The 26,160-nt window shown below is 40.9% G+C and overlaps 1 protein-coding gene across 3 annotated transcripts in view; it reads right to left on the bottom strand.

Moving 5' to 3' along the window:
• The window catches only part of LOC112932476 (zinc finger protein 354B), a 63,592-nt gene that overhangs the window by 33,488 nt on the left and 3,944 nt on the right, over window positions 1-26,160 (bottom strand). For all 3 annotated transcript variants that reach the window (XM_026015419.2, XM_072731843.1, XM_072731844.1), the window contains 3 exons: window positions 24,475-24,601; window positions 23,655-23,750; window positions 12,024-14,193 (listed from right to left, as the gene is read on the bottom strand). In XM_026015419.2, coding sequence (XP_025871204.2) covers window positions 12,614-14,193; window positions 23,655-23,750; window positions 24,475-24,601 — 1,803 coding nt within the window. In that variant the 3' untranslated portion in view covers window positions 12,024-12,613. Of the gene's footprint in view, window positions 14,194-23,654; window positions 23,751-24,474; window positions 24,602-26,160 lie in introns of those variants that run through there.

The following is a 26,160-nucleotide window of genomic DNA, read 5'->3' as shown; positions in this document are numbered from 1 at the left end:
TGATTTGTGACCCAGTATGTGGTCTATTCTGGAGAAAGTTCCACGTGCACTTGAGAAGATTGTGTATTCAGTTGCGTTTGGATGTAAAGTTCTATAAATATCTGTGAAATCCATCTGGTCCAGTGTATCATTTAAAGCTCTTGTTTCTCCAGAGATGTTGTGCTTAGAAGTTCTGTCGATTATAGAAAGCGCTGTGTTCAAGTCACCAAGTATAAGTGTATTATTATATAAGTATGGCTTAAATTTGGTTATTAATTGATATATTTGGCAGCTCCCACATTCGGGGCATAAATATTCATGATTGTTAGGTCCTCTTGTTGGATAGATCCTTTAAGTATGATATAGTGTCCCTCTTCATCTCTTACTACAGTCTTTGGGATAAACTTTAATTTATCTGATATAAGGATGGCTACCCCTGCTTTCTTTTGAGGACCATTTGAATGGTAAATGGTTCTCCAACTTTTTATTTTCAGGCTTTAGGTGTTCTTAGGTCTACAATGAGTCCCTTGTAGACAACAAATAATGGGTCTTGCCTTTTTATCCCGTCTGAAACTGCACCTTTGATGGGGTCATTAAGCTCATTCACGTTCAGAGCTACTATTGAAAGATATGCATTTAGTGTCATCATGATACCTATTCAGTCCCTGTTTTTTTTGGATTGTTTCCTTGGACTTCTTCTTTCTTTTACAGAGTCCCCCTTAATATTTCTTGGAGAGCTGGTTTGGTGGTCACATATTCTTTCAGGTTCGGCCTATCTTAGAAGCTCTTTATCTCTCCTTCTATTCTGAATGAGAGCCTTGCTGGATAAAGTATTCTTGGCTGCATGTTCTTCTCATTTAGGGCCCTAATACTAACCCTAACCTAATACTTCTCCCATAAAGGTTAGAGATCTCTTGTCTCTTGCTGCTTAAGGATCTTCTCTTTATCTTTGGATTTGCAAGTTTCATTATTAAGTGTTGAGGTGTTGAGCGGTTTTTATTGATTTTAGGGGGAAATCTCTCTATCTCCTGGATCTGAATGCCTGTTTCCCTTCCCAAGTTAGGGAAGTTATCAGCTATGATTTGTTCAAATACACTTTCTGGACCTCTGTCCCTTTTGGCCCCCTCGGGAACCCCAATTAAATGTAGATTTTTCCTTCGGAGGCTGTGATTTATTTCCCTTAACCTATCCTCATGATCTTTTAATTGTTTTTTTTTCATTTTTCCTCAGCTTCCTTCCTTGCCATCAACTTGTCTTCTACGTCACTCACTCGTTATTCTACCTCATTAACCCTCGTCATTAGGACCTCCAGTTTGGATTGCATCTCATTTAATTGATTTTTATTTTGGCCTGATTAGATCTAAATTCTGCAGTCATGAAGTCTCTTGAATCATTTATGCTTTTTTCTAGAGCCACCAGTAGCTTTATAATTGTGCTTCTGTATTGGCTTTCTGACATTGAATTGTAATCCAAATTTTGTAACTCTGTGGGAGAGAGTAGTGTTTCTGATTCTTTCTTTTGTGGTGAGTTTTTCCTTCTAGTCATTTTGCTCAGTGCAGAGTGGCCAAAAGCAAGTTGTACTGGAAAGAGGAGAAAAAGAGAGAAAGAAAAAGGGGGGGGGGGGACAAACAAAACAAAAAACAAGGGGGAGTATCCTCTGATTGTATTATAGTGTAAATCCCTCTACTTCCCCTGGAACTTTCCAGGGCTGCTTGGTCAATAACTTGCTTTTCCCCCGTCCTTCCAGCTGGTCTTCTGGGGGAGGGGCTTGCTGTGCTGATTCTCAGGTGTGTGCACCTGGGGGAGCTGTCCAGCCCCTGCCAGGTGCATGGCTCAGTGGGAGCTGTTCATCCTGTGAGGCCCCTGCTCAGTCCCAGGTACAAGGTGACACCAGGAGGAAGAACAAGAGTGGAGGAGGCCAGCTCTCCAGCTCTAGAGTCAGCTCCTGCAGTAACTATCGCAACTCCCAATCCGCAGCGGCTCCCAGTCCTCAGGGGCTCCCAGTCCGCAGGGGCCTGGATGCTCTGGGGGCAGGGGGGCGCCGATCTCCACAGCTCAGGGGCGCCCGGCGGCAGGAGCATCCTTGCTGTCCTGTGTCCTCCCGGCCTCTGCCTGTCCGGGGGAGCGCTCAATCTTGGGCTGTGTCTCCCAGCACCCTTGGCTCCAGGGCCTGCACCACAGGAATCATGCTTGGGGCTGCGCAGCCCCCTCTGCATGGAGCCGCCACCTGAGCTGCTCCCAGGGCCCCACCGGGGGCACGCTCCAGCTCTTTAGGGAGTTGGGTCTGCATTGTGTGGTGCGCTCTCCCCCGGGGCACAGTTCCTCTGTTAGTGACCCCTGGGAGCCTGAGGATATCCCTGCCCCTCCTGGGATCCTGTTCGAGCTCCCTGCAAGCGCCTTTCCATCTGGGAAGATTGGTAAAGTTTCTGCTCCGGGACTGGGCACTCCTGTCCTGGGAGCACTCCCCGTTGGGCCTTAGCCCAGCTCCTCGCGGGGGCCCCTCCCCTTTGGATGCTTTTTTATTTCTTTATTTTTTTCCTTCTTCCTACCTTGATAGAAGCGTGAACTCTTCTCACTGTAGCGTTCCAGCTGTTCTCTCTTTAAATCTCAGGCCGAATTCATAGGTTTTCAGGATGATTTGAAAGTTATCTAAGTAAGTTGGCAGGGATAGGTGACTTTGGGACCCTACTCTTCCGCCATCTTGCCCCGCCTCCTTTTTATTTACTTTTTAAAAATATTTGGGATCCCTGGGTGGCACAGCGGTTTAGCGCCTGCCTTTGGCCCAGGGCGCGATCCTGGAGACCCGGGATCGAATCCCATGTCTGGCTCCCGGTGCATGGAGCCTGCTTCTCCCTCTGCCTGTGCCTCTTCCTCTCTCTCTCCCTGTGTGTGACTATCATAAATAAATAAAAAAAATATTTTATTTATTTCTTCATGAGAGACACAGAGAAAGTGGCAGAGACATAGGCAGAGGGAGAGGGAGAAGCAGACTCCCTGCAGGGAGCCCAATGCAGGACTCTATCCCAGGACCCCAGGATCATGACCTGAGCCAAAGGCAGATGCTCAATCACTGAGCCACTCAGGCACCCTGTTTTTGTTTTTTTTAGATGCCACATATGAGTGAAATTATATGGCTGACATAAGGAACCCTCTTACACTGTTGGTGGGAATGCAAACTGGTGCAACCACTGTGGAAAACAGCACGAGGTTCCACAAAAATTAAAAGTAGAAATACCTTATGATCCAATATTTCCACTATTGGGTATTTGCCCAAAGAAAACCAAAACACTACCCTGAAAAGATACATGCACCCCTATGGTCACTGCAGCATTATTTACAAGAGCCAAGATATGAAAGCAGCCCAAGTGTCCATCACTGATAGATGAATGGATAAGGAAAAGGCAGCATATGTACACAATGGATTATTACTCATCTATAAAAAAGGATAAGCTCAAGCCATGTGTGACAGCATGGATGGATGCTAGGTGAAATATTAAAAATCTTAAGGCAATGGAAGAAAAACTTAGGGACAAGAGCAGCCTTCTGGTGACAACAATCTAACAGCCACTTTTCTTTTTCTCTGTCTCTCCCACCCCAGCCTAGGACCTTCACCGTCCCTAGGTTCCATCCTGGCCAACAGGGCAGCTCCATGGATGACAGGCCGGGCTCTGGGTACCTAGAGCTCTGTCTTTGCCCACAGAGCGGAAGGTAAATGAGGTCCCTTACAAGGACACCTATCACATTCCCTGAAACAAAGGAAGAGCCCCTCCAGGCCAGGAATTCCTTAGTCAGAATCCCTTTGTTTGGTCAGTTTTCATATTTTTTTCATTCATGAACTTGAATAATATCCAGACACACAGATGCTTTCTGACAGGTTTGAGTATGGAGATTGGACATTACTTTGCCCAGTGATGCTAGTTCCTGATCTCCCATTTAAGGATTTCTCACTTCTCACCAGCAGACCTAAAGGAATGTGTGGGCCTTATCACTGTAGAAGGAGAGTGTCTGAAAATCACCCAAATATACAGAGTGAGTCATGCCAAGGTGCATCCACATTTTCTGTCCCTTCCAGGCCAGTGCTTGGCAACATCAGGAAATTCAGAGTTTCCTACAAGAATAGGGAAATCCTCGGAAAGGAGTTTCATCGAGTCAAGGAAGAAGAATCACATCCTGACAAGGATAATCACTTTGTGCCCAAGCCCAGGGCCATAAAGAAGAGTAGCAACAATGTCCCCTGATGCTGATGCATTCACAGAATTTACAACAGACTGACTATACAGGAGGCTGACAAATGAACCCTGGCCCATCCTTATGGAGAAGCCCTGCAACAGACCCTGGGCCAGAACTGGGAGGAAAGGTCTCCTCAGGTAGGTCTCTTCTAAATTCTACTTTATGGCCCTTTAGTGACCAACAAGGACTGACCCAGCTACTACGTGGTGCCCTGAGTAGGGTGGAGAATTATGAGACCAGCTTCTGCCCATGATCCCATTTTCATTAGACTGGAAAGGACTTAACACTCTGAGCTTGTCCCTGCCTCTCTTTTCTGGTTGTTCCTCAGCAACTGGGCCTGGGTGTCTCAGTTGGTTAAGTATCTGCTTTCAGCTCAGATCATGATCCCAGGGTCCTGGGACTGAATCCTGCTTCAGGCTTCCTGCTCAGCAGGGAGTCTGCTTCTACCCCTCTCACCCTTCTCTGGTCATCTCTCTCAAATTTATAAATAAAATCTTTTTTAAAAATTTAAAAAATAAATGAAATTTTATATTGGCATGATAAAACTGAATGCTGGAAAAAGTAATTGTGTTATTATAGAAGATAGTATATATGTATATTTCTTATCTTTTTCTTAATTGATTTAAAAGTAATAATATAAAACAATATGCATGTAATGTATTGTCAGGTCTAACATTTAGAAATGTATATTGGTCAATAACAGCACAAAGAAGGTAGGTAGAAGCAAAGCTCTTTGGGGATAAGAAAATTACTCAAGATAGTAACTGGAATCCACAGAAACAAATGAAGAAAACCAAAAATGGTAAATAATGAGGTTAATATAGAAAAGCTATAAATATTTGCTTATTCTCCTATCTTTTCTCAGCTTCTTCAAAAGTTATAACATTACATAATAACCATAACAATGTACTTGTTGGATTTGTAACATTTATAGATGTAGTGTGCATAACAGAAATGCCACAAAAGGGGGTGAAAAAGAATAATTATATATCTCCGTGGAATTAATTTACAAAAAATCTGAAGCTGATTTTAGTAAACTAAAATGTAGAAGGTAAGCCCTAGAGGAAACACCAAAGAAACAACTTAAAAAATTATAGTGAAAAAAATAGAAATTGAAATGTTGTTTTGTAGAATTTTGATTTACTGTAAAACGAATAGAAGAACAAAAAATATATAGAACATATAGAAAAAAAAAGCAAAATACAGTTGTAAATAAAACTGTGTCAATAAAAGCCTTAAATGTGAATGGATTATAACACATTCAAAAGGTGAGATTGTCAGTCTAGAGAAGGCAAAACAAGATTGAACCATATACTGTGTACAGGAAACATATATTAGATTCAAAGATATTCATGCAGAGAATAATCAAACTAAAGCTGGAGTAGCTATACCAATATAAGACAAGATAGACTTTAAGACAAAAAATGTTGGGATACCTGGATGGCTCAGTCAGTGAAGTCTCCAACTCTTGATTTCGACTCAAGTCAGGATCTCAGGGTTGCGAAATCAAGCTAGGTATCAGGCTCTCCAGGAGGCTTGGAGCCTGCTTAGGAGTTTCTCTTTCCCTCTCCCTCTGCACACCCCCCCAAAAAAAGAATGTTACTAGAGATGAAGAAAGACATTTTGTAGTGATGAAAAAGCCATTCCATTAAGAATATAGAATATAATTAAAGGAGTAAACCATTCTGCATTCTTCTCAGTAATGTATGACTGTTCTGGTTGTACCATATCCTTGTCTGCACTTGGCATTGTCAGTCTTTTAAATTTTAGGCATTCTTGGTGCATGTGTGTATATGTGTGCATGTGCGCACATGGATGTGTGATGATGTCTTGTGGTTATAATTTGCATTTCCCCAATAATTAATTTTGTTTTTGTTTTTGTTTTTGTTTTTGTTTTTATTTATGATAGACATAGAGAGAGAGAGGCAGAGACACAGGCAGAGGGAGAAGCAGGCTCCATGCCGGGAGCCCGATGTAGGACTCGATCCCGGGACCCCAGGATTGCGCCCTGGGCCAAAGGCAGGCGCTAAACCACTGAGCCACCCAGGGATCCCCCAATAATTAATTTTGAATAGCTTTTTATGTGGTTAATTAACATCTGTGTATCTTCTTAGGTGAAGCATTCAGATCTTTTTGGGGGGCCTATTTGTCTGTGAATGTTCTTTATATATTTTGCATTAAAGCCCTTAATTAGAAAAGAAGGTATAGTAATTAAAAACATATACACACCTAATAACAGAGCACTAAAAACATTAAGCAAAAACTGACATAAAACGGGGCCCCTGGGTGGCTTGGTCAGTTAAGTGTTTAACTCTTGATTTTGGCTCAGGTCATGATCTCAGGGTTATGGGATCCAGCCCCACATCAGGCTCCATGCTAATCAGGGAACCTGCTTGAGATTCAAATAAATAAACAAATCTTTAAATATATATGGTTGCTTAGGATTGGGGGTATAAAAGGGAATGGGACAGTGATAGCTGGAGTGTGGGGTATTGTTTTGTTTTGTTTGTTGATGAAAATGTTCCACAATTGCCTATGGTGTATTATGCTGAGTGAAATAAGTCAATCAGAGAAGGACAAACATATGGTCTCATTCATTTGGGGAATATAAAAAATAGTGAAAGAGAATAAAGGGGAAAGGAGAGAAAATGAGTGGGAAATATCAGAGAGGGTGACAGAACATTGGAGATTCCTAACTCTGGGAAATGAAGAAGGGGTGGTGGAAAGGGAAGTAGGCAGGGGGTTGAGGTGACTGGGTGACGGGCACTGAGGGGGGCGCTTGATGGGATGAGCACTGGGTGTTATGCTATATATGTTGGCAAATTGAACTCCAATAAAAAGAAATTTTTAAAAAATTGCCTATGGTGATGGCTGCACATACCTTTTGAATATACTAACAACCAGTCCTTTGGGCAAGCCTCCAGAAAGCAAGACACTGACTTCATGGTCCACTTATCTCTTTCCCTCCGAGGTAGAAGCTGAAAGTTGGGAGCTTTCTCCTAAAAGTGCTTTACTAGGCCAGGCAAGGGGAGTGGCTAAGGTGAATAAAATGTCACCAGTTTCACCATCCACCCAGATGCATTTCTTATTGGCTTTGCACTCACCTGGGGTACTGAAATATCTTAACTGCTTTCTGGAGTTCTCAAAAGCAGTTTGTTCCATGTCTTTGTTAGTCAGAGTCTCTGTCAGAGAATGAAGGCCTGCTGACATCATTCCTCTGGGTTCAGGGTTCTTTTATTTTGTTGTACCTCTGAGGTTTCTGATGAGAAGTCTACTTTCATTCAATTTTTTTCCCTTTATACACGAGGTGTTATTTTTCTCCCTAACCTTTTTCAAGATTTTTCTTTGACTTTAGTTTCCAGAAGTTTAACTATGATGTGTTTGGTATAGATTTCTTTGGTTTTATGCTTTTGGAGGGTTAACTCAGCTTCTTGAATTCATAGACTTATGTCTCCTGATAAACTTGGGAATTTTCAGCTAAAAATGCTTCAAAGACTTTGCAGGTGAATCTTCTTTCTCCTCTCCTTTCTACACTCAGATGACATGTTAGATCTTTTGTTATAATCCCACAGAACTTGAGGCTCTCTTCATATTTTTTTTCAGTCTATTTTCTCTCCTTCCTTAAGATTGAATAATTTATATTACTTTAAGTCCATAGATACTTTTCTCTTCACCCAGTTCTGCTCTTGAGCCTGTACTCAAGCTTTAAAATTTTCACTTACTATGTTGTCAATTCTAAAAATTTCCTTTTGTTTCTTCTTTATTTCTTTTCTATTCCTTTGCCGAGACTTTAAATTTCTTAGCTAAGACTCTGCTTTTTGTTCCATACATTTGCATGCATAATTGCTCACTGAAGTATTTTAATGATGGCTTCTTTAAAATCTTTGTTAGAGGGACACCTGATGGCTCAGGGGTTGAGCATCTGCCTTTGGCTCAGGGCCACGGGATCTAGTCCCACATCCTGCTCCCCATAGGGAGCCTGCTTCTCCTTCTGCCTGTCTCTGCCCCTCTGTGTCTCTCATGAATAAATAAATATAATCTTTTTTAAAAATAAAATCTTTCTTTGATTATTGTAATATATGTAACCAACTTGTTTACGTCTCGTCTTTTTTTTCATTCAAGTGATCTTCCTTGTTCCTGGTCTGATAAAAATCTTTTGTTGAAAAAAAAAGTCTTTTGTTGAATTCTGGACATTTTGAATATTGCTGTGAAACTCTGGATCTTATCTGAATCTTCTGTCACCTGGCTTGCTTTGATACTGCCCTAGCAAAGGAAGAGGAAGTGCTACTTCATTATGGCCATGGAAGGAAGAAGCCCAACTTACCCATTTAGCCCCCTTTAAATACCCAGGCAGATAAAGGTTGCCTTTTGGTAGAGGTGGGATTTCTAGTTCTTTACTAGGCCTTCACTAATATTATTCTGGCTGAGAGGTTAGAGTGCCTTGTAGCTACTCTGTTTGGCCTTAGATAACACCATAAAGTGGGATTGTGGCCTCATTACTGCTAGGCTGTAGTGAAAGTTTTTGTCTGCAGTAGGCTCCTCTGATACCACCCCACAAGGGAGGGGTAGGTGATGCTTTCTTACTGTTGAGTGGGAGTGAGGGACGTCCAGGTTCTTCATATGGTCTCCACTATCATTGCTGAGAAAGTGGGGTGTTTATTGCCAGCCAGGATGGATGCATGTCCTAGCTCTTGGCCTTTTCTGACACCACCCAGCAGGATTTTATGACCCCTCTTTACAGCCGTATAAGCCAGTAAGTCTAAGCTCCTCAATCAGTCTTTGCTGCTGTGGATAGTGATAGGACCAGTTTTTTGTTTTGTTTTGTTTTTTTGTTTGTTTGTTTTTTCTATATTGTTTGGTTGGAGTAGAGTGGTTATTGTCTAGGAGTTTTTTTTGTTTTTTTTTTTATCTTCCTAGAGGTACCCCTTCCTTAGCCCTTTGATTAAAGAAAGCATGCTCTTGTTGAGGCTTTGCAATATTTTATTTCTGTCTATTGGTGTTCCTGAGTTCCTGCTTCTTTAGCTCTGAGTCTGGGGCATATGAGGCCAAAACAAAACAAAACAAAACAAAACAAAACAAAAAAAAACCCCTGCAATCACCCTATCATTCCTCTTATTCCTGAGGTTCCTACCTAGACCTATCTCCTCTCCACTTTTCAGTCTTTTTCTGTTTTATATATAATGTATAGGGTTTTTAGATGTACTTAATGGAGAAAAATAGGGAAAACTATGTCCGTCTATTCTATGTTCTTAAAACAATTTGACTTTTAGGTTGAAAATTTTAGTTCATAATGTATAATTTATTTTATCTAACAATATATGTCAATATTGTTACTAACAATTTGATTGATGAAAATAGGATTTCATTGTAGTTTTTTGTGCTCATCTCATCATGTTTACACAAAAATGCATAAGATGAAAATTTTAAATTTTGAGTTGATCTACACCATTAGGAACCATAATGCAGGAGATGAAACAACAAAGTGGAATTTGTAGAGTTGAAACGGCCAGGGACTATGTAACTTGAAGCAGAATGGGGGCAGGAAAATATGCAGGTCTCTTGAGTCTTTGTCCAGCATCCCCACAGAAAGTTTTCTCAAAATAAAAAACATTTTCGTATAGCTCTTAGAAAATGTGTTCCTGAAACACTTGATTTTATAACCTGAAACATACTGACCTACAATACTAACTGAATTATATCTTCTAATTTCAAAAGTATAATTGCACCTTGATTTTGAAAAATATCACGTGGTCAGCTTTAAGAACTTTATCATCTGTGGCATTTGGCAAAAAAAAACAGGGCAATGGTCAAGCATCCAGAATAAAGCCAGCCTCTGTTCTTTTTTGTACTTCTCACTGAGAACATTTCTCACAGACTCTCCCAACCCCCACTCCTGAGAACCAGTCTTTCAGCCAGTTTCACGAGCCAGAAATGATCAAATCTTCCTTTGGTCTCATTAGACAACATAGTCTGCAAAATGACCATGTGCTCCTCAGACATCAACACTGATTTAATATCTAAAGGATCTTATCCCAGCTATTAACAGTCTCAGACAGCACTCAAGGTCTCTTATAACCTACTTCTAGCTTTCATATCCAATATTGTTTTTTTCTCTTAGCCTATCAGGAGCTCTCCTATACCAGCAAGGCTGGTTTCCCCACTGGTTCCTACAGGTGCTGTATTCACTCTCCCAATAGTCTTCTGTTCCTCTAGGACACCTCTCTAAGTGTTAGGACTCTATCCATTCTTCAGATTTGAATGATAAAAACTCTGTGCTGAGTTCTTAGAATACAGTCTTGGTCACTTCAGGCTTGTATTTATTAAGGAAGAAGCCTGATCTTGTACACACACACACACACATACATACACACATGATGATGTATTATGACCAAGTAGGATTTAGTTCAGGACTGTGATACTGGTTAACATAAAAATTCAGTCAATGTTCTTCTCTATTAAAGTATGAAGAGAAAAACAATATGATCATCTTGATCCAAAGCAAAAAATGAATATGACATAATATTACCATTTATGATAAAAATTCACAGCACACTAGGAATATACAGGAATGTCCTTATTGTGATTAGAGATATCCACAAATTAAAGCTAATTGTGAGAACACATAGCCACAAATTAAAGCTAACATATTAAATGGTAAAATACTGAATGTTATTATTTGTATTCACCATTGCACTGACATATGCCATATGGTACTATAATGTAAGAACAAAATTTAAAAGATATTACAAGTAGAAAAGAAAAAACCTGATGGCCATTGTTTACAGATGATGATTGTGTATGAAGAAAATCCAAAAGAATATACAAATAAGCTATTAGAAAAAAAGTGAATTTATCAAGATTACTGGATAGAAGGTCAATATACAAAAACCAATTGTATTTCTATGTACTAGTAATAAATAATTGAAAAATGAAGTTTAGAAAACTCTGTTTACAGTAGTATAGTGAGCACATTGTGCCTTCTCATGCCTCCTTGTCATTGCATGAACTTCTCTTATGTGAATGCCTTTCCATCTACCTCCACACACCTGTTGAACTCTTACATTTCTTTCCTGTCTCAGGCTTATCACTCTTACAGCATGAGTGCTTTCTTCCCCTTCCTAAATAATTTTTAAACTCTAATTCATGAGCAATTTTTTTCTTAAAAAAACAAAAAGGAACAGGTGCCAAACATATAAAAGTGCAGCTTTTAAAATTATTTTTTAAGGGATACCTGGGTGGCTCAAAGGTTGAGCCTCTGTGTTTGGCTCAGGACGTGATCCTGGATTTCCAGGATCGAGTCCCACATTGGGCTCCTTGCATGGAGCCTGTTTTTCCCTCTGCCTGTGTCTCTGCCTCTGTGTCTCTCATGAATAAATAAATAAAATCTTTAAAAAATAATAAAAATAATTTTTTAAAAGATTTTATTTATTTATTCATGAGACACCCACAGGGAGAGAGCCTTTGCAGTCTGAATTTTTTTAACATTTGAAAACCACAATACATGCTTTTATTTCATGAAATGGATTCCTTTTTGAGACTTTGCCATAGTGACATGTCCTTTAAATTATTTCTTAGGATTTCTTGTGCAGCCAACTAAAAAAAAATATTAATAACTTTAACCTTGAAGTGACTGCCAAAAAATTTATATTTTTCTACTTAAATTAACATACTGTTGAGAACACAGCAAGTACAGTTCAATAATAAATTACTTCAAGGCAACAAAGAAAAGTAATTATGAAAACAAAATTAATTGTTTTAAAACATTTTGGGAGACTGTTAGATATAGTTTGGAAATAACTAAAAGAATAGAGGAGTAAGAGAACACATTTTATTTCTCCTTTTTAATGAAAACCATGCACAAAGTTTGACAACAGTTTAGCAAAAGGCAAATTCCAAAGACTGAGGTAGTTTGCAGATTTTTTTATCTATTATTTGGTCTACATATGCATATATATATTTTTTTTCATATGCATATATTTTAAGATCAATTCTGTTTGCTACTAAAATGTTAGTTCTAATAAAAATGCTACTGGCTTAAATAGTTGGTGTCTTTCTAATGAGAAACCCAGCACTCCTACACCCAGATTTTTCTCATTTTTACATATCACATATAGTGTATAATGCTGCATAAATAGATAGAAAAACCCCTTTTATCTTACAAATGGTCCAAACTGTGATTTTGCAATCAAATTGCCATTGTGATTTCCTTGTCTTGGGATGTTTTAAAAAGTGACTGGCAGGTATGAAAAATTTCCAGATACTTATACATAGTCAAAGCTTTTTATCCTTAAGAATTTAATATCTGACAAAGACAAAACTTAAATAGAAAAGTTTTCTCGTGTTCATTACATTTATTAAATCAATCTCGAGTATCTATACTCTGCTGAGCTTTGGTTTAAGGCTTTCACACATGCAAATCTACTTTCAAGGAATCCTCTTCGATGTGGATTTTATAATGATTAGTAAGGGATGACCTCTGGCTGAAAAGTTTCCCACATGCATTACATTCATATGGTTTCTCTCCAGTATGAATTCTCTGATGGGCAATAAGTGATGAGCTCTGTCGAAAAGTTTTTCCACATGTATGACATTCAAAGGGCTTCTCTCCTGTGTGAATCCTTTGATGCTGAATAAGAGCAGCACTTTGGCCAAAAGATATCCCACATTCCAAACATCGATATGGTTTCTCTCCGGTGTGAATTCTCTGATGATTACTGAGGGATGAGTTACACCGAAAGGTTTTCCCACACTCGTGGCATTTATAGGGTCTTTCTCCGGTATGCATCCTCTGATGCTGAATGAGAGCTGAACTCTGTCGGAAGGCTTTCCCACACACTTTACATTTACACGGCTTCTCCCCCGTGTGAATTCTTTCATGAATGATGAGTGTCGAGTGGGAACTTAAGGCTTTACCACATTCATTACAGTTATACAGTTTCTCACCAGTATGAATTATTCGGTGTCTGTTGAGTCGTGAAATGGAAGTAAAACCTTTTCCACATTCATTACATCGATAGGGCTTCTCTCCAGTGTGAATCCTCTCATGCTGGATGAGAGAGGCACTCTGACTAAAGGCCCTCCCACACTCACTACACTTAAAAGGCTTCTCTCCTGTGTGAATCCTCTGATGGTAACGGAGGGATGAGCTAGACTTAAAGGTGTTGCCACATTCGTTACATAAATAAGACTTCTTCCTGAGATGAATTCTCTGATACCCAGAAAGGGATGTGCTGGATGCCTTCCTACCTGGATTGTATTTATGGGGGTTTTCTCGAGCATGGATTTTTTGATGTATAAAAAGGCCAGACCTCCTGCTGAAGGATTTCCCGCATTCTTTGCATCTATAGGATTTCTCCACAGTGTGGGTTCTTAGGTGTTTACAAAGGGATGCACTATGGCTGAAGGCTTTCCCACATTCCTTACAGATGTAGGGTTTCTCTCCAGTATGAGTTCTTTGATGCTGAATAAGAGCTGAACTTTGGCTGAAAGCTTTCAAACATTCTCTACATTTAAATAATTTTTCTCCAGTGTGGTTTTTCTGATGTTTACGAAGGGATGAATTATGAATGAAGGCTTTTTCACATATGTTACATTTGTACCGCTTCTCTGGTGTTTTGAGTTTTGGTTGGTTAAGTAAGTTTGAATTCTGCTTGAAACTGTTTCTTTGTATTTCATATTTTGAGGGTGTCTTTTCTCTAGCAACCCTCTGTTGTTTAACAAAGACTGATTTCAGGCTGAAATTTTGGCTAAAGTCAGTGTTTTTATGGCTTCTTTCTACAGTGAGGATTTTTGTATGGGTGATTGAAATTATTTGTAAACTTTCATTTTTGTCTTTTTGTTTTTTAAACCCATCTTCATATATGCAGGGTTTTTCTGATATGAAATTCCAGGGTTCATCCCTTTTGAGTCTTTTTCTTTTTAGACCCAGAAATGATGAATCTTGGGTTTGAGTTGACTTTGTAGTTTTAGGACTTCTCTTACATCCTGGAAAAAAAAAAAAAAACCCACTAATGATTCACATGATGGGCTGAGACTTAACATGTAGAAAGAATAAATATTAATGATATTTAAATAAGAGCTTGCTTTCTGGCTAGAAGAGACTAGCAAGAGGGAAAAATAGGAAAGTAACATATAAAACAATAACGGATAACGGCAGAAGGGTTAGAATGACTGAAAGAATAAAGGAAGCTCATTTACAGAAGGCAAGAGTGTATGAGTAACAGGAGAATCAATGAGGAGACAGGATTAGAAGAGAATGAATTAAGTGCAGTCTGGTATCCAAAGCCTATGACAGACTTACACATTATTTCCATGACATTGTTCTCATTTATGTAATTATTTCTAATGTTGAATGTCATTCCTCCTTTTCCTACATGCCAGGTTTCTCTGTGGCCTTCATACTCAGTGCCAGTGTTAACTCCTCTGTGTACCCCTTCCAGCTTCAACAATCCATTACCCTAATATACCACCTACTGCAGTATATTATAATGTATGTACCTAGGGGGGAAAATTATAAATATATTTAGAGACAATGAGAAAGCCTTCAAAAAAATTCAGCACTATTGATAGTAAAAACTTCCAAGAAAATAGGAATTGAGGGATACTCCCTCAATATGCTAAAATACATATGCTTTATCATTTATCGAAATAAAATATGCTAAAATATTTTAGTTCTAAAACCAGTAAACTATTTAATGAAGAAAGACTAGAGGCATTTCCAGTATGATAAAGAACAAGGGCAGCCTGGCTGGCTCAGGTGGTAGAGCATGTGACTCTAGATGTTGGGGTTGAGTTTGAGCCCCACATTAGGTGTAGAGATTACTTAAAAATATCTCTTTTAAAAAATGAATAAGATAAGGATGCCCATTATTTTACCTTCTGTTCATCATTATACAAGATGCCTTAATCTGTTCAGTGACAAGGATGAGTAAAGTGGAAATGAAGAAATAAAACTACCTCTATTTGCTGGTGATACAATACCCTATCTGTATAACTCTAGAAAATCAATGATAAAACTCTATCAGTGATGTACCAGGATATAAAAGTAACATGCTGAAGTCAATAACTTTCATTGACACTAACAAAAAATTAGAGAGATGGATTTATAAGAAATATAGAAAACTTATCTGAGGAAGATTTCAAAACAGTCTTGATTGACATTAAAGTACACTTGAACAAATAGAACAGCCTCTCCAATTCCTGGATAGAACAACTCAATGTTATAAAGATATTTTAAAGAAAATATGTAAAGATATTTTAAATCCTATATAGAAATCAGGATTTTTTTTTAACTTTAGCTGGATTTTGAGCATGGGTCATTCTTTGTCATGGGGCTGCCCTGTGCACTAGCACCTAGCCTTTCCCCCTACTTCCACCCTTCTTCAAGCTGTGACAATCCAAAATGTTTCAAAACATTAACAAATGACAAAATCACCCCCCTACACACAGAGAACCACTGGTATAAATGAAATAAACATGATAAGTGATAACTGTCAAAATTGGGTGATGGATACACAAGAATTCATTATAGTATTCTCTCTACCTACACATATATGTTTAAACTTTTCATAGGGAAATAAATTAAATCTTCTTCCACTTCCTGTTGCTCCTTGTATTAAGAGTGCATAGATTAATCTTTTTCCTCTTCAAGGTCATATCTAATAATAGACCAGCATTTTAAAAGGTTTTGGCACATGAATTTAAAAATATCAATATACAAAGGAAAAGACTTAAAAAAATATTTTAACTTAAAAAATACTTTCTAAGTAGAAAATTAGAATACTTACAGAATGACAAAGCTTATATTTAAATAGGAAATATCAAAGCCTTCTGGGTAACTGAAGACAATGCTAGGTGGAAAATAAACTATCAAAATTATTTCCCCAAATGATAAATAATTCCATAAGTATGAGACTTCTATCCAAATTGTTAACTTGAGCATTACTTGAGAAAGAAGAAAGAAAATGCCAAAACTTATAAAAATAAATATGAGTTAAGGAAAAAGTGGACATTAAGGAAGATGGCAGAGTAGGAAATTCCAAGGTTCTGTCTCCCCATCTAGACAACAACGGAACTGACAGAATCTGGCTATTCAATGATTTTCAAACTGTAGAATCTAACTGATGGCTGGAAGCTTCTAGGGGAAAGCCTGCTTGAGAAATTGTAGTTCATCGCAGTCAGTAGCAGCTACCCATGCCCCAGCTCCCAGCGCCATGGCAGGCAGCCGTACTAACACTCGTTGGACGGCTTACAGGAACCAAGGTGACAACAGGAAACTTGTTCTTCAATTATTTGTAGATATGGGTCCTGACAGGATTATTGCTTGTGGTCACGGAGGTAAAGACACAAAGGAAACCTTCCATTGTTGCCCTACTGGCTGAAGCAGCTGTGAGGGGATTTAAGGGACAGAACCTGTCTTCCCCCTACCCTCTCACACTCACATTTTACGTTTTTCCCACATTGGGGAACCACATATTTAAGTATAAGGATAAGGACAGTCAAAAGTAACTGCATGTGTGGGAAATTTAGAAAGTTGCCATAAATGCCAAGAGAAAGATAAAGACTCAGAAAAGACGTGAAAAAAACCTTTGCTGTATTGTGTCGGGCTGGTTCATGGCACAGACACCTGACAACAACAAAAAAATCAACTACAATTTTCCCCTGTTATAAAGTGATTTTATTGAATTGATGAACATACCATAGGTCAAATAATACTTTCCAAAGATAATAATTAGGGACTTCAAAGCTCAACATAAAATTAGTAGCTTCAGTAGTATTAGCCATATTCCCCAGCAACAGCATGATAAAATTGTTATGTTAGAAATACAGAACTCTAGTACTAGCTGGAAACTTGGCAGTCACTTAGCATAATATCTTCATTTCATGAGAAAACTAGACTCAGATGTTAAGCGATTTGCCCAAACTCAAATATGTAATAGTAATAAAGCTGGAAATCAAACCAATTTTTCCCTAAAACTAAAATTTGATCAATACTTCAATTGATTCTCTAGGAGCTAAAAACCTAGGCTGTTTGCTAATGTGACAGAAAGTATTCATGGGATGCCTCGGTGGCTCCAAGGTTGAGCTCAGGTCATGATGGGATTCAGGAATTGAGTCTCACATTAGGCTCCTCACAGGGAGTCTGCTTCTCCCTCTGCCTATTTGTATGTTTCTCTCTCTCTCTCTCATGAATAAATAAATAAAATCTTTAAAAAAAAAAGTGTTCAGACACTACAATAAGTCATAGTCCAGAGATTCAGGCCTGGAAGAGGCTTTATCAAATAACTTGTTAAAAGGAGGAAATATATGTGAAGGAAGTCACTCTGGGGAAGGGGGAGAATCTAATTCCCAGAGTTATGACATTATAAAATTCAAATGTCTAATTTGCAACCAAAAAAAATCACTAGGCACTCAAAAAAAAAAAAAAAAAGATACATTTCATTCAAAGCAACAAGCAGACAAAAACTATCTATGAGGAAGAGATGACGGTGGGCATACTCCACCAAAACTTTTAAACACTACTTTTCAAGATGCTCAGAAAGCCAAAAAATATATGGGTAAAGGTCAGGAAAATGATTTTAAAAATGAAAAAAATCAATAAAGAGGAAACACAAAAAGAAACCAAAATGAAATTCTAGAGTTGAAAAGGGCAATAACTGAAAAATTTTACTAAGGAGATTAAAAAATCAGATTTCAGCAGGCAGAAGAGTCAGTGAACTCAAAGACAGGCCCTTAAAATTCGTGAGGAAGAACAACAACAAAAAAATATTGAAGAAAGTGAACAGAGCCTAAGAAACCTGTGGGACACCATAAGGTGGACCAAAATAGCATATGGAAAAAAAAAAAATAGCATATGGAAATCCTGAAAGGGAAAGGGAAAAGGAAAAGGGCAAAGGGCAGTGATACCATTTGAAGACAATGGCTGAAAACTTCCCAAATTTGATATGAAATATGAATCTACAAATTTATAAAGCATAATGAACTCCAAAAAGGAAAACTGAGAGAGACTGAGACACACCATCACCAAACTGTCACAACCCAAAGCCAAAAAAAGAGAATTTTGAAAGCGCAAGAAAGAAATAAGACTCATCACATACAAGGGATCTTCAATAAGATCATCAGATTTCTCATCAGGAACTTTGGAGGCTAGAAAGTATTGAGTTGGTATCGTCGGAATTCTCTATCTGGTAAACCATTCTTCAAAAATAACAAAGAAATTAAGACAATCCCACGCTGAGGGGGTTTATTACTACTAGACCTGCCTTGCAAGAATTGTTAAAGGGAGTCCTTCTAATTAACATGAAAGGATGCAAAGCAAAGTGATACAACATAAAGACCTCCAGTCAGGATGTAAATGTATGGTCAATATAAAAACCAGTATTATTGTAATTTTGGCTTGTAACTCCACTTTTTATTTTCCACATGATTTAAAAGAAAAACGCATTTTAAAATCATTAGACTGTATTTTAAGGCACACAGCCTATAATGATGCATTTTGTGACAACAGAAACTAAAAGGGGAAAAATAAAGAAGGAGGAGAGATTGTGTACATTATTGTACTTAAGGTAGTATAAATTCGAATCAGAGTGGAATAAGTTTAGGATGTTAAATATAATCCCAATGGTAACCATAAAGAAAATACTTATATAATATATATAAAAGAAAATGGGAGAGGAATTAAAATGTTTCACTACAAAAAATCAACTAAACACAAAAGGAGACAGTAATGCAGGAAATCAGGGACAAAAAGACATAAGGCATAGAGAAAACAAATAGCAAAATGGCAGAAATAAGTCCCTCATTATCAGTAATTACCTCAGATATAAATACATTAACTTAATCCTCCAGTCAAAATACAGATATTGACAGAATGGAGGGAAAAAAACATTTCTAACTATAACCCATAACAAACTCACTTCTTTTCTTCTTTTTCTTGAAGTATAATTTACATAAAATGTATATTAGTTTTAGGTATGCAATATAAGGAGTCAACAATTCTATACATTACTCATTGCTCATAAAATAGGTATACTCTTGATCCTCTCTATTTCACCCCTCTCCCCACCCACAGTAACCACCAGTTTGTTCTCTGTATTTCAGAGTCTGTTTTTTGTTTGAATAAGATTCACTTTAGATCCAAAGACACAAATAGGTTGAAAGTGAGACGATGGAAAGATACTTCATGAAAACAGAAGTACCAAAAGATAGTTGGAGTGGCTATATTAGTATCAGACAAAATAAACTTTAGAAAACAAGTTATAAGAGACAAAGAAGGATGATGTATATTCATAAAAAGTTTCCATTCAGTAAGAAGGCATTACAGTTATAAATATTTACATACTTAATAACACATCCTCAAAGCTCATGAAGCAAAAATGAACAAAACTGAAGGCCGAAATAGTCTTATAATACTTGGAGACTATAATACTCTATTCAATAGGGAATAGAACCACCAGATACAAAGAATAAATAAGGGACTTGAACAACACAATAAACCAACTGGATTGAATGGATACATACAGAACCTGCTATCCATCAAAAACAAAGACACATGAAAAAACAGACTTAACTCTAGAGAACAAACTAATGGTTACCAGGTGGGAAGTGGGTGGGGGATGCAGAGAAACAGTTGATGGGAATTAAAATACACTTACCATGATGAGCACCAAGTACTGTATGGAAGTGTTAAATCACTATATTGTACACCTGAAACTAATATAACCCTGTATGTGAACTATACTGAGGTAAGGAAGGGAGGGAGGGAGGGAGGAAGGGAGGAAAGAAAAAGAGAAACAAAGAGAGAAAGAAAGAAGGATATCTCTCTGTAGGAAGGATAGTTTGATATGAAATGTATATACACCTGGCAAAGCCTCTGTGAACATTGTAACCCAAGGATGTTTTTGTGTTTGTTTAAGTAGGCTCCACACTGGGCTCCACTGGAATTCACAGCCCTGCGGTGGAGACCTGGGCTGAGATAAAGAGTCAGATAATTAACCCCTTAACCAAATGAGCCACCCAGGTGCCCACCAAGGATGTTTTATTTCAGATCCTAGGAGCCATCTCTTTGAAATGTAAAAATCAAGAAGGAAGCCAGGTTTTGTGAAGGGGAGTGAGACAACCTGATTTCCCTTTTAATAAAGCATTCTGGCAGCTACAGAAAAGAGGCTAGTGGCAGGAGGGAGGTACAGGACCAGGCAGGAGTCTGGGTGGGGGTGGTGGGAAGGCAGAGGACAAGGACAAGACTGACCCAAACATACTAGAGATGCCTACCAAGCACCTCCTAAAAGGTTCACTCTTAATACCACCACCTGCTGGGTCACTTGGCTGCAAAGGACAACACCTCCTGCTAATTAGAAAGACACCCTGCCCTCTGTGCAGGGGTGGGGGCAGCCCCCAGGTGACCCATCAGCTGACCGCACAGCACAGGGACAATCCCCCTACCAGGCTTCTTGCACTTAGATGACAAAGGAGGAGAAAATGATGTGAAAGAAAAACACAGTTTCACTTGAGGCTATTTGCATTTTTAACTTGTAGATTTCAAGAATATTTCCACATATGAGTGTAGAGCAAACTGGTTTAATCACCTTGTTACAAGTCTTTGAGAAAAGGGCCACCTCACTTGTGCTCTTGAGAGACTCTGAGGAGACTCACACCCTTTGTGCCATCTCCTTCCAGCTCTCAATTCAAAAAATATACATGCGGGGGTGACCCTTTGTTTTTCTTTCCTCTGTTTTTCCTATTTGTGAATAGTTTTGATTTTTTTTTTCAAAGGACATTTGGAGGCTGCTAGAGGTTCCAGCCCTGCCCAGGGAGCGCAGTCTTTTCTGTCCCTGGCTATGCAAAGGGTGGGTTCCAGTTCTGGTCCAGGGAAGAAGCCGAAGTACTTCCAAAACATGCTGGCCCCTCCCTCTGTGCTCACAGGGAATGAGCTGCCCTCAGGAGAAGAAGCTGTTCTGAGGCCCCTAGTCCAGGCAGTGGGACTCTCCACAGGGGTGCAGCACTCCCAGTGCGACCCATGTGACCCCCACCTCTGAGGAAAGGGGAGGTACATCGCTTCCAGAAATATGCACGGCTGGTCAGAGTGATGACCTTCCTTCCCTCAGACGCCCACCCATGGCCGCCCTCAAACATCTCCCTAAACCTGAGAGGAGGCTCACTGGGGATTCTAACCCCATCACCCAGAGGCCCCGGCACCTCTCCAGACAGCTTTGGACTCCAGGTACACTTTACATTCCCCTAAACCCAAAGAGCACTTGCTTCGCTCAGAGAGAAAGTCATCCATTGATCAAAGGCTCCCTGGGCCAGAGGACAGGGAAGGACCCCTTCCTTTCTTCCTCCCATCGTTGGTCCAGCCTCCACTCAGGTGCCCCAAGGGACTGAAGCCCCTGCTGACCCTCTGCTGGCGCCCTGGTGCGGCCTCCTGTGCGACCTCGACCACCTTCCACATGCTTCGTGTCTTTCTCCCAAACCAGAGTTACAAAGACAGATGGACAGGCAAGGGTGGTTCCCACAGCAAAAACCTCAATGTTGGGTGGAAAGGAAGCTCTCCTGTCCTGGGTGCTTAGGGACCGCCCACCCCCCAGCTTCTCAGTACGGCCCATGGGATGACCAGCCATCACTGCCGCGTCAGGACCAGACAGCAGCTGGGACAAGCTCCCACTCCCATGCCATCAGCTCCCCACAGGCAGATCTCAGCAGGGTGTGAACCTGAAGCCTTAGCCAGGCTATTCTCACTCCTCAGGCTCCCTGCCTGCCTCTCAGACCCAGACAGCATCCTGCATCCCGGATCCCTGGCTCAGTGGGATAGGGTCCCTGCCCCTCTCCCCTGGCTCCCAGCAGCACAGGCTTTCCCTGGGCTCACACAGTCTATTCCTGGGCCTGGACGACAGCCTGCATCCCCAGGTCTCCATGCTGGCCCTCCTGCTGCAGTGCTATGCCACGCAGTGTCTCCCCTGTGGGATCATGCTGCACCCCGCATGTGCTCCGTGCACGATCACTCGTCTCCCCACTCCACCATGACCCCTGGCTGGCAGGACCTGTGTCCTTTGTCCAAGATCACACCACCAGGGCCCAGCATGAAGCTCATGCACCATTCACTATGGGGCAGGAAAGCAGTGAGTGCAGGTGTGACCCGGATCCTCTCACCCTCCTCAGCTCTCTGTCCCCAACTCCCAGGACCACTGTCCCTCCTCTGTCTCCTCTGATGACGTCTCGGGCACAGCCAGGTTCTTCTTCCCTAACCCACCTCGTACATGGGGAGGTTTCTGGGATCCTGTCCTCTGCTCTGTGCCCTCTCCTGGTCAGCTTGAGGTCAGATGCCACCTGTGCACCTGACGCCTCCCTGACCTCCCTTCGAGTCCCTGCAGACCTCCTACAGCCACCCACCTGCACCTCTACCCGAGCATGCCACTCCCATCTCAAGTGAGAGTCACCCCCCAGTGCCCTCGGCCTACACCCGTAAACAGGGGCCTGTCCGCTTCCTCCCGGACCCCACTGCACACCCTAGAAACATCCCACCTACCTTACTGCAAGTGTCTCTGGGAAGGTTCCATCCACATCAGGGATCCCTCACTTTACATGCATCCCCCAGAGTGCTTCCAAAGTGACCGTTCTATTAAATTCAAATTACATCAGGCCTTCATGAACATATTCTCTATGAAATGTTAAGGTTACACATAACCAAAGGCCGTTCTGTGATCCTGCCCCTTCTTGATCCCATTCCGAGCAGAAGTACTGGAAGTAGCCGAGGTGTGTCCCCTGCCCTTTCTGTCTGCACCTCCACACAGTCACACACAAGCAGCCACATACTCTCCCTCCGCATGAGCGCTGCCATCTCAGCCCGGGCTTGCCCACCTGCCCCACAGCACAGTCCACACCAGCATGCTCTCTTTCTGACTGTGGCACTCGATGCAGGGGCAGGGACTGTCCACAGCTTCTCCAGCCCAGCCATGCCCTTATCGAAGGACATTTACATTGTTTCAGATTGAAGCCAATTTTTCTAAAATAACAAAAACATCAGTCTGCTGCTTAAAAGCCTTCATTTCCATGGGATGGTCCCATCTACAACATTCCTATCAAAGCACGCTGGGACGCGGGTCCTGCTGCCTCTCCACACCCTTTCCTTTCTCAGCTCCTCTCACACACACCCTGAACCTCAGTCAGGATCATTCTCTGCCAGTCCTTAAACACAGTTTGCTGCCTGAGTACCCGATGTGCAGCCCTCTTCTGAAAACAGGAACAAATGAGAGCAGATCATGTGGGAAGCAGCGATCACCACAGAATCAGAAGAAGCTCGCACCTGGGGCCTGAGCGTCCCCTCTCCACCACCTCTTGATGACAGGCCTGGAGAAACTTTCCCCACTGACCTCTCCAAGCTGCGCCGTCCACTTTCTACCCAGACTGCTGCCCACACCAGTTTCTTGGGCACCTCAGGCCCACCCACTCACCTAGGGAGGGGCCTCCAGGACTTTCTTTCTCCACCTTCCAGGGATCTTCACCTCGCTGCAACAGGGAGATCACTTTTGGTTTGGAAAACAGGAGTCCTGCTCATAGGCCCCCCCCAAAAGAAAGGAAAGAAAGAAAAAAGACATCATTTTGTTATGACTCAAAGAGGCACCACAGATCTGAATGGAAAATTCAGGGGTTGGTGGTCACTCTGTGCCCGATGACATGTGGGGTGTGTGTAAGGGGAAGGGCAAGGGACCTGTAGGACCTGTGGTTGTGCAATAATTAGCTGTATGTTAGAGAAATACAATAAACATGCAGCTTTGATTCCTGGAGTACTGTTCAGACTAAATGTTTATACACAGGTACCTATGTACCAAGATACTGTGTACCACGTCCTCTATTTAAAACGAGAAAGCACTATCTGACTGTCTCTCAAAGATGGACTCTACAGTGTTTGTCAGGCTGGAAAAGAGAATTGGGAAGGGCTGGTGGCAGGTTAATGAAGATGGTTGAGGGATGCCCTCTGCTGTGAGCTGAGCAAACAAAATCATGGAAAATCAGCAGGAAAGCACTGCCTGAACTATGAGGGAGTCTCCAACATGCAGGTATGTCACCTGTCCCATGGATGGGACAGATCCCTGCAAGGGGGAAAGAGGTTTTAAATATTTATTTTTAATTTATTTTTTAATTTATAACGTGTAGAATCTTAATGCAAAATTCAGCTACAAGTTCCTGATGACCTATGGCTTTTACCCAGGGAAGCAGGTGCTGTCTTATGCTAACTTGTGACTTTGTCATCTACAGGGAAAATTGCCTTACCCAATGAGACCAGGTTACTGTAGTTCTCCAGCATCACTTCCTGGTACACGTGTCTCTGAGAAGGACCCAGCTTCCTCCACTCATCCCGTGTAAAGAGCACAGCCACGTCCTCGAAGGTCACTGACATCTATAATGACAAGCCATCCCAGCTCACCAGGACCTCCCATCACACAGACTAAAGAAGGCAGCAGTGGGGGTAGGGGGATGGGGTGGGTGGGCTGCCATGAAATGCTGCTGCTGCTGCTTCTTTGTTTTTAAAGATTTATTAGAGAGAGAGAGAGAGAGAGAGAGAGTAAGCTGGAGCGGTGGTGAGAGGCAGAGGGAGAGGGAGAAGCAGACTCCCCACTGAGCAGGGAGCCCTTCCTGATGGCTCAATCCCAGGACTCTGAGATCATGACCTGAGCTGAAGGCAGACACTTAACTGACTGAGCCACCCATGCAACCCCATGAAATGCTTCTGATGTCATTCTGGTTTTGAAGGTTTGAGGTCATTTTTTTAATGAACCATCAGCCAGCGACAAATACCTACACTGAGCAGCATGAAGTATTAACCAGGCCCTTATAGTTAACCACTCTAAGGAGACATGAGGAATTAAGACCACTGGTGGGAGTGTTGATTAGAATAATCTTTCTGGAGATCCCTGGGTGGTGCAGCGGTTTGGCGCCTGCCTTTGGCCCAGGGCGCGATCCTGGAGACCCAGGATCGAATCCCACGTCGGCCTCCAGGTGCATGGAGCCTGCTTCTCCTTCTGCCTCTCTCTCTCTCTCTCTCTCTCTGTGTGTGTGTGTGACTATCATAAATAAATTAAAAAAAAAAAAAGAATAATCTTTCTGATGACAATTTGACAATACCTATTTAAAGCTTTAAAATGTGCATATCTGTTAACTTATCAATTACTGTATTTGTACAGTATTTGTACCTTGGATGTGCCCCCAAAACGCACATCCAAGGTTATTTATAATCCTGTTAGTGATCGCAAAAAAACATAACCCAAATAATCACTGATGCAGGCTAGGTCAACTAACTTAAGGCATACTGAAGACAGAGGACAGTAATAATGGAAAATTAAAACACCTATCATTTATTGAATGCTTTCTTCAGACCAAGTACTGTTCCTAGAGATTTATATTAACTGTTACTGTAAATATTTATCTTCACAACGATCCTATAAAATAGGTATTATTATGCCCCCATTTTATACAAGAAAAAACAAAGAGAAATTTGTCCACATCAAATGGCTGGCATAGAGGAAAACTCATTCCTCCTGTGTGTCTACCATCAATACTACCATACTACTTTACTTCTGACACCAGATGTGGATTTTTCACACCCAAGCAACTGTGTGACAACAGCTAGGTGTCCTAAATTTGACTTAATTCTCATGCCATCTACCTAGAGAGAGGGTCAGATCCCACAGGCTAAGGGCTCAGTCCCACCACAAGACTGCCCCAACTTCAGATGCCAATCCCAAGTCCAGGTTGTTACCTATGCTTCTGACCAACTGGAGGTTTCTACAACTCCTTCCTTGGGTTGAATTAATTTGCTCATGTGGCAAATGCAGGAAAGCGCCACAGGGTAGGGAAGCATTTCCTTACTAGATTACTGGTTTATTATAGAAGGATGTAACTCAGGAATAGCCAGATGGAAGAGATGCATTTGGCAAGGTATGTGGGAAGGCAGGTGGG

The sequence above is a fragment of the Vulpes vulpes genome, chromosome 12 (assembly GCF_048418805.1).
Source record: "Vulpes vulpes isolate BD-2025 chromosome 12, VulVul3, whole genome shotgun sequence".
NCBI lineage: Eukaryota > Metazoa > Chordata > Mammalia > Carnivora > Canidae > Vulpes > Vulpes vulpes.
The sequence above is the reverse complement of the archived record's forward strand: the minus strand, read 5'-3'. Positions and strand labels throughout refer to the sequence as shown.